This window comes from Meriones unguiculatus, chromosome 17, assembly GCF_030254825.1.
Source record: "Meriones unguiculatus strain TT.TT164.6M chromosome 17, Bangor_MerUng_6.1, whole genome shotgun sequence".
Lineage (NCBI taxonomy): Eukaryota > Metazoa > Chordata > Mammalia > Rodentia > Muridae > Meriones > Meriones unguiculatus.
In genome coordinates, this window is record NC_083364.1 from 35,947,968 (window position 1) to 35,957,701 (window position 9,734).

The following is a 9,734-nucleotide window of genomic DNA, read 5'->3' on the forward strand; positions in this document are numbered from 1 at the left end:
TAAATATTTAGAATTGTGAAAGTTACATACTATTACCTTATTTAAAAATAAAGTATAAAAATCAAACTAAATGCCCCTTTCATCATGACCTTCCTTCCTTTTTTAGTTGCAACTATTATCAATGTTTTCAGGACCACTTTCCAGTGTTCTCTTTATATATATTTTATTTACTTTTTATTTACTGTATCTACATATATACCTATCTTTGCTAATATATATATATACATATATATCTGTATATATATATACACATACACACACACATATATATGACAACTCATTTTATAGCTGAAGAAAGTAATAATGACCCTGAGGGAAGACATACTGAGGCAACTGCTGAAGTAAAACAGTGAACAACCATTTGTTAAAGTCTACTATCGACTGGTTCATTTTTGCCTAAGTTATTAACTTACACTTTAGAATTTAAGAAACAGACTAATGTCCCATAAAACCAAACAAAATACCTACTTTGCGTGAAACCCTGAGCGTTTCATGAAGGATTTTGGTGTTTCAGTTCTGAAGACTCTTTCGGATACTGGGATTCCACGCGGTATGTAGGAGGATAAAACTTTCGGAGTTCGGAGAAGGCATCAAACGTTTCAAAGACTAAGGAGGCTAGCCGGTAGCAAAGCAGGATTCAAACCACGGCTGGGCGGGTTGCGGCTCGCGGAGATCACGCCTGCGCAAAGCGCGCACGGCGCGGGAGGGGGCGGAGCCTTGGGCCGGCCAGTGCGCGTGCGCACAGCACGCAACGGCGTGGGGGAGGGCGGCCCGAGTGTGTGTGTCTGTGTTGTTGTTCCGCGGCGGCGGCGGCGGCGGTAAGATGGCTGCCCACGGGGGCTCCGCGGCGTCGTCGGCGCTGAAGGGGTTAATCCAGCAGTTCACGGCCATCACCGGTGAGAGACGCGGTCGCGGGAAGGGGAAAAGCGGGGTCCGGGGAGGCTGTCGGGGCTGCCCCCGGCTTCACCTCACCTTGGTGCATTCCTCCCCCGGGCTTTCCCCTCAGCTCCCGTGCGCTCTCTCCTGAGGAACCCACGACGACGGCGTCCGGGGTCTGCGGCTCTGGCGGGAGGCAGCCTCCCCCCCCAGCCCCGCGCCTGTCCCTGCTCCCCCGATCTGGTCGTCTCTCGGTTCCCAGACAGGCCCCCACGCCCCCCTGCCAGCCCAGAGCCGGGGATGGGCCGAGCCCGCCGTCCCCGCGGCCGGGGACCCGCGGGCGGGAGAGTAGGGGGCCGCACCCGGGCCACCGCCCTCTTCTTCCTCCATCACCTTCGCCCAGCACGGCGCGGGCCGCGGACGAGGGGGTGCAGCGCGTCCCCTCACGTCCCCTCTCCTCCCGGCCGGCTCGTCGTCCCTCCGCCCCTGGCCTGCCCTTCCCCTCGCTGGGCCCCCCGGAGCCTTGGCGGTGGCTCTGGCGTGTCGAGGGCCTGCTCGCCCTAACGGTGAGGCCGGTGGGTTCTGCCGCGCCTCTACACATCCCGGGGGACTTGCCGCCAGGAACGAGGGGTGCGGAGGGGTGCCTTAGGGACGGGGGGTTGAAGATAGGTATGAGGGGGGACTCCCGAGCTAGTGGAGGTGGGGGAGAAGGCCCAGAGTAATGCTGGGTGGCCTGTTCCCAACCTCATAATAAAATCGAAGATTGAAACGATGGCGCCCGAGCCTTTGCTGATAAAACAGGGATGGCGGCAGAAACTTCTTGCGGAGAAATCTGTTTCTGGATGTCAGGATCCGTGAAACCTTGGGCCTAGGTACCCCCCCCCTTTGCACCCCGGCGAAGGGCAGACGCAGGTTCTCTTGCCGCCTGCAGGAAAGGCTTTAAAGCCGTTCTATGAATGCGCTATGTCTTGTTTCTCTCTGATGGTGCTGAACTTTTTTTGCATGAGTTATTAGAGGGCGGAGCAAATGATGAAGTTCTCTGTGGAGTGATTTGAGAGAAGAGTACTCCATGTGCCTGAGTGCGATTTTTTTGCCGTTCTAGTTTGTCAATTTGAGGAGAGGTCAGAAAGTTAGTTCCCGCTCTCAACAGGGCTGTCTTTTCTTGGGCCAAACATTTGTTAGATGTGGAGGATATTTTCAGCTTGTGTTCTTGAGTCTGATGTGTAAGATCTGTAAGACATGGCATTTTTAACCAGTGTGCGTTTAGCTGTATAATTGAAGTTACTTTTATATTTTGCTCTGCAACAATAATTAGATGGTTGGTGCATTGTTTTCTGTCTCACCACGTGAAATATGTCAAAGCTGGTAAAACAGGATTTGTAATAAAGCTGAGGTAAAAAGTAAGAAAACTGAAATATTGTTAAGCTTTGTGGTGGGATTATTATACAATAATCCACATATTATTATAATATGTGGATTTCCTATTGCCTAACAAAACCAACGTTGTGGAATGAAATTAGATTTCTGTGTATCCAAGTTAATACTGCTGCATTGTTTGCCTAGGAAAATCACACAGAAATATTATTTTCTTTGGATTTCCTTGAGATAGTTTAAAGTGTCATGATTTGATTTTAGGTTCTTGGGCAAGTTACTGCTTCATTTACTTCTACGAATTAATGCCACTCAGAAACTAAATTGTTTTAACTCCACATTATTATTATTATTATTATTATTATTATTTTGTTTTTTGAGACTTAATTTTATGTGCACTAGTGTGAAGGTATCAGATTCTTTGGAATTGGATTACAGACAGTTGTGAGCTGCCATCTGGGTGCTGGGAATTGAGCCGGGGTCCTTTGGAAGGGCAGACAGTACTCTTAACCACTGCCCTCTCTCCAGCCCAAGAGACAGATTTCTCTACATAGCCTTGGCTATACTGGACTCACTTTGTAGATCATGCTGGCCATGAATTCACAGCAGTCCACCTGCCTCTGCCTCTCTGAGTGCTGGGATTACATGCGTGTGCTTTTACATTATTTCTTATGCAACATTTTCAAAAAACACAGAACCCAAATGTGCTGAAATAAATACTCAGTTGCTCTAATACAATTTTTTTGTCTGCGGGTTTACTCCATATAGCTTGTTTCTGGCCTAGGCCTTTGTGTTGCTAGATGATCAGATGATGAAGTTCCTTGATAGTGGTTTCTGCAAGTCTACAGAAAAAAAAAATCCTTTAGATTTTGTGAGGCAGGGCCTGACTTTGTAGTTCAGGCTGGCTTCAAACTCTGAATTCTCTCACCTCAGCCTCTGGCTGCTGCGTTTAAAGGCATGAGCCACTATAACTGGCTCCTTAGACTATTGCTAATTTCTTTCTTTTTTATTTTTTGTGCTGGGGATTAAACTCAAGGCCTTGAATATGTTATGTACCCACTCTACCACTGAGCTATGCTCAAAGACTCCTAAAAGTTGCAGATATTTTGAGGGGGAGTCATTGGTGAGGAGTGAATGCTGAATGCTGTTCTGCTTCTGGGCTACACTGTCAATCAGGTTACATATGAATGTCAATATCCCCCTCTCCCCTCTTCCCCCCCTGTCTCACTACATGACTCCTGGCCTAGAACTCATTATGTAGATTAGGCTAGCCATGAACAGAGAGATCTGCCTGCTTCTGCCTCTGTTTCCCCAGTGCTGGGATTAATGGTGTATTCTACCCTGTCTGGCCAAGCTTTGAATTTCTGTTGATTAATATTGGGACTCTTTAGAAGGTTGTGGTGAACTATTTGAAACTTGACTAAATCTGATGTGGTGGCATGCAGGCTGAGGCAGGAAATCTTTTGTTTGTTTTTGTTTTGTTTTGTTTTTGAGACAAGGTCTCTCTCAAGTTCTGGCTGTCCTGGAGCTCACTGTGTAGACCAGGCTCGCCTCAAAATCAGAGATCCTCCTGTCTCTGTCTCCCAAGTACGAGGAATCAAAGTTGTGTGCCACCAGCTGGGTGGTGGTGGCATACACCTTTAGTCCTGGTACTCCAGAGGTAGAGGCAGGCAGATCTCTGTGAGTTCGAGGCCAGCCTGGTCTACAAAGTGATTCCAGAGCAGCCAAGGCTACACACAGAGACCCTGTCTTGAAAAAAAAAAAAAAAGTTATGTGCCACCATGTCCAGCTTCAGGAAGATCTTTTCTTCCCTGTATGACACGGTAAGACCCTTTCTTAAGAAAAAAGAAGGTAGGAAGGCCCATACGATGGCTCCCAACTATCTGTAACTTTGGTCCAAGAGGATACAATATCCTCTTTTAGACCCCCTGGTACTAGGAATGTACATGTTGTGTGAGCAGATATATACATAGGCAACATGTTCATACACATTAAAAATAAATAAATGGTTAAAAAAATATTCTTCCAGGCTGTAGTGGCTTTTGCCTTTAATCCCAGCACTTGGGGAGGTAGAGGCAGATGGATCTCTGAATTCCAGGACAGCCAGGGCTATACAAAGAAACCCTTTATCTAAAACCAAAAACAATAACAAAAAATATTGAAAGATGTGTGACACTATGAAGTATTTGTTTAAGGGAAATGACAAAAATGAATTTTCCACTATTACCACAGCAGTATTATATATTTATGTATTCTTCCTTATTTGTGTATTCCAGGCCGGTCTGGTACTTAACAGTCCTCCTGCCTCTTCCTCCCAAGTCTAGGACAAAAATGCTTTATATACTTGTCTCTGTATACTATGGATCATGTATACATAATACAGAACTCAGACAACCTCACTTTTGATTACATCTTAAATATTTTGGTGGTCTTTGATGTGAACCTATGAACAGCCTGCTCTTGTTATCTAAGAGTAGGTAAGAAAACTAGGTGGATGAGATGGGTCAGTAGGTACCTGCTGACCTTTCCATTCCTAGGACCCAGGTAGTGGATGGGAGAGGAGCTGTCCCCTGAGTATACCTCAGCACATGCATGCTTGTATGCATGTGGGTGTACACACACACAGTGTGATAAAAATATTAAAGAGAGAAGTAAGAGAATTAGTTCTACTAAATATTGTTTTTGTTTGGAGACAAGGTCTTGTATAGCCTAGGCTAGCCTTGAATCCACTGTGTAGCAGGGGGTTATCTTGAACTCCCCACTTCCCCAAGTGCTGGGATTAAGGGTATGTCCTGCCACATCCCATTTATGCCGTATTGGTACTTCAACCCAGGGCTTTGTGCATGCTAGGCAAGCACTACCAATTGAGCTACATCCCCTATTCTCGAGATTTTATAATTATACCACATTTTAAAATATTGTAGTCATAATGGTTTTCCAACTGCTATCCAGGCCCAACCCTACTTAGCTTCAGAGAACAAGCATAATTAATTCTCAAAGCATGAAGAAATAAAGTAGTATTGGATCAATTCCGGGAGAACAGTTTTTGTTTTAATGTTTTGAGCCCTGACAACATCCCATTAACAACAACCTTGGACTGGTATCTAGTTTTTATATACACTCTCACTCTCATACACACAAACAAGATTTACATATATAATCAGGATAATTCAAGAGGTAAAAGGTATTATAGAGCAGGTTAAAAAAAAAGCTTAGAATAGTGCCTCATACTTGTAATCTCAGTGCTTATTCATAGTTGCTTTCTGTTGTATAGTGAGTTTAAAGGTCAGACTGGGCTGTGTAAGACCCTCAAGAAAGCCAACTAACCAAAACAAACAAACAAACAAACAAAAAAACCCAGGTAAAAATAAACTAGCAATCAAAAATAAGGATAAATGTACATTAGAAAGTAGGGGCTCCTGCAGGATGTGATGCCACAAGCCTTTAAGAAAATTCAAGCCAGGTAGTGGTGGTGCCCACCTTTAATCCTAGTGCCCAAGAGGTAGAAGTAAGCAGATCTCTGAGTTCGAGGCCACCCTCCTCTACAGGGAAAGTTCCAGTGCTGCCAGGGTTGCATAGTGAGACCTTGACTTTAAAAAAACAAGAGGAGCCAGGCATAGTGATCTCAGGAAAGCAGAGCTAGGTGGATCTCTTGAGTTTGAGGCCAGCCTGGTCTACAAAGTAAGTCCAGGACAGCCAAGGCTATACAGAGAAACCCTCTCGAAAAAAAAAGAAAAGAAAGGAAGGGAGGGAGGGAGGAGAAGGGGCCTGGATAAATTGCTTAGTGCTAAAAAGCACCTGCTGCTGTTCCAGAGGACCTGGGTTTTATTTCTAGCACCCACCTGCTCACTTGTGTTTGTTTGTAACTCTAGTTATGGGGACACCTTTTTCTGGCCTCTGAGGACACTAACCACGCACATGGTAAAGACACCCATGCAGGCAAAACCTCATACAAATAATGTTTTTCAGGGAGGGGAGACAGGGTCTCTATATAGCCTTGCTATTCTGGAACTCACTTTGTAGACCAGACTGGCCTTGAATATCACAGATTTATATGCCTCTACCTCTATAGTGCTGGGACTGAAGCCATGACCAGCCCTGAAATAAACTTAAAAATCTGGAGGCTGAGAAGAATATAAGAGGTTACTAATGAAGGCTTTAAAATTGTTTACTTATGTATGTACATGCCTGTATTTGTGTCCAGAAGTCAGAGGAGGGTGTCAGATTCCCTGGGCTTAAATTACAGGTGGTTGTGAGCTTTGTGATATGGTGGTGGAACCCAGACTCCAATTTTCTGCAAGAACAGCAAGTGCCCTTAATTTCTGAGTCTTCTCTCTAACAGCAGAGATTTTTTATAGGGCTTTGTGTATAGTAGGCATTTTTATACTTCAAAAAGTTATAGAATCTCATTGCAGGGGACCTTAGTTTTCTATTTCTCTAAAAATGTTGAATGAATGGATTATTAGTATTATGATTTGAAATAAGGGTCTTACTATGTAGCCCTGGCTGGCCTGGAAATCACTATGTACATGAAAATGGCCTGGAACTCAGAGATCTGCCCAAAGTGCTATGCTTACACCACCATACCTGGTCTGGATGTTTATTGTAACATTGGAAACACTGGTGTGTGTAGCATTATGGCCAATTTCCATTCATATTTTCTGAATATTTCCCTTGGATTGATATTGATATTTGAGAGCATTGTGTAAGGAAACGTTGCCATGATCTATATATTAAAGGAAAACCCCTGGAATTTTAATTACTATTTCAAAGATGGTAATGAAGTTTGACCAAAAAAACAAAATCAGATGCTAGGTGTGATGTTCCAGGCCTCTAATCCTGGCACTTGGGAGGCTGAGGCAGGCAGGTCTGAGTTCTAGGCCAACCAGTGTTACAGGGTGACACCTGTTGTTGGCCTAGTTTTTAAAACCTCTTTTATTTACATTTTTTATATCTCTTTCTTCCTACTCCACCCCAATCCCTTCCAACACTCCAACACCAGTTGGAGAGAAAAATGATTAGTGGGAGGGGTGCAGTTTTCTTAGTTAGCTATTTCCTGCTGGTTAGGGTTGTCAGGTTGCTTGGAGCCAGTCCAGTACTCGTTTCAGGAGATCTCCAGCTTCTTGTCTCACTGCATCAACAGCAACAGGAGCCACAGGGGGGAAGCAGCAACAGCCTTGTTCTTTCTTGGAGCTCCCCCACACTCTCTCGGCTCTGGCATTTATTCTCTCTCCAGAGTCCTCAGATTAAAACTCTCTACAGCCAGCAAAGAGCTCTTCTCAGTCTACACGAGGCAAATGGTTTGCTGCTGTGGACCATCTGAATCAGTCCCAAATCCCAAAACTGGGATTAAAACAAAAAAATATGTTTTATGTCCACAACACCTTGTCTCAAAAACAGAAAGAAAACTGACAAACAGAAAGCTAATGTGAGAACACGGGAGGATATACAGAGACTTCCCAGAAGACTTTCCTATTTGAAACCTGGAAGAGACATTTTTGACAGGAAGAACATGTGTAAGGAATGGAGGTGAGAGGCTGAGCCATACAGTGAGAGAAGAGACAGTCGGTCTAGCAGTTGGTGAGAATGCCAAATGAGTAAGGCCTAGCTGGTGAGAGATACCGTAAGTGCCGCTAAAAGAGCCCTGTAAGGTACTTTAGGGAATCTTGGCTTTATTATTATATGTCTGGGCTTTTTAAAAGCAAGAGCTTCCTTAGCTGTAGTGGGGAAGAGACATGCCAGCCACCTGTTGCATTGATACAAGAGATGTTCTACAGTAAGATGGCAGAGAAAAGTGAACTTTAACAGATACAGAAAGCTGGGGGGGTGCATACTTTTAATCCCAGCACTCAGGAGGCAGAGGCAGGTAGATCTCTTGAGTTTGAGACTGGCCTGGTCTGCAGATCGAGTTCCAGAACAGCCAAGGCTACACACAGAACCCCCCCCCCCCCGTCTCAAAAAACAAAATAAAAATACAGAAAGAAATCTGAGGAGTCAGAATGCAATTTAGGATATGATTTGGACATCTATGTGTTTAACAGTACTGTTTGTGGTGGTATGGGATTGTAGTAGAGGTTTGGGGAAGAGGATTTGATTCTGTTTTGGTTAAGTAGGGGCCGTCCATGGCATGGTCCTACATGTAGCCATGTTTTCATTGCAGTTAAACTTCTCTGGAAATGCTGTCAAAGATGCCTAGAGGTGTGTCTCCTCAGTGATTCTGAATCTAGTCAAATTAGCAGTGAAGATCAACCATCACATCTTACACAGATTCCTACAGGTTTACTTACTAGATCATATACATAAATAAATATAAGATGCTGCCAGATTGTTTCCCAGAGGCTACGTTGCCATTTTGCATTCTTCTGAGCAGTTCAGGAGAGTTCCAGTTTTCTGCATTCTTGTGAGCACTTGGTATTTTAGACTTTCTTTAAAAGTCCTTCTGTAAGTGTGTAATAAGTGTAACATAGTTGTGGCTTACATTTCCATTTCCCTAGTGACTATTGTTATAGGCATTTTTTACATATGGTAATTTACCATTCATAAACATCTTATGCCCAACTTTTGTTGGATTCAAAAGACAATGCTGCTTTGTTAGACAGCAAAGGCTCTTTCAGCAATTGTTTGCATTTGGGGTAGCTCTGATCAAGGTAATGGCAGAACAGGGACCAGAGCTTCGCGTCTCTTCCATTATTCTTTGTGGTTCCATGGTATTATGTTAAAGTAATTTTTATTCCTCTGATTTAATTGCCTTCTTGGAGGTTTACTGCCGCTGTCTGCTAACCTGGCCTAGTCCTAGATACTTCTAGTCTCCATACAATCTAACCTAGGCCTAGAATGTTTACAGCCTCTGAGACTTACTGCTCAATAAGCTCACCCTTTCTAGTTGTTTTTAAACTCTGGCTAGATGGTTCAACTAAGCTGTTCTGGCACAAATTCCTCTATAAGCTAAATGATTCTATCTGGCTTCTCCCAGTTTCTCACTGCTTGGCCAAAAACTAACTCTAGCAATTTGTTGTAATCTTCTGGCTTCTTTTCTCTGGGTCGATCTGTCTTCACCTGTGTCTAGCTTTTCTCTTCAGTTTCTCTCTGTAAAGCTCTCCTGGTAAAAACTGCTTCTAAATTTTATGAACTGAAATACCACAAACTCAACCCCACTGCCTCACAATGCACTCTGAACTGTCTAGAACTCAGAGATCTGCCTGCCTCTGTCTTCAGTGCTGGGATTAAAGACATATACCGCTATGCCTGGACCTAAGCTTTTCTTTACCTGAAACTTGCTCTATACCAGACTGTCTTTGAACTCAGAGATCTTCTTGCCTCTGTCTCCTGGTATTAAAGGCCTGTCTGTATTTCAGCCAGAGTAGCCAAGGTGCTGGATTAAAATTCCTCCACAGCTTTTCCTTCTAGTAACTGGAGTTTTGTTCCCTGTTGTTTCCTAACCAGATTTAATTGTTCCTTTTTCCTATACTTACTAAGTGTAGTTTTAG

The 9,734-nt window shown here is 44.0% G+C and overlaps 1 protein-coding gene across 1 annotated transcript in view; it reads left to right on the forward strand.

Annotated features, from left to right (window-relative positions):
• Positions 1-748: 748 nt before the first annotated feature.
• Positions 749-9,734, forward strand: part of Ubxn7 (UBX domain protein 7) — a 61,775-nt gene continuing 52,789 nt past the window's right edge. Inside the window, exon 1 of the mRNA XM_021635349.2 lies at positions 749-896. Within this exon, the coding sequence (XP_021491024.1) occupies positions 824-896 (73 nt within the window). The 5' untranslated portion in view covers positions 749-823. The remainder of the gene's footprint in view (positions 897-9,734) is intronic.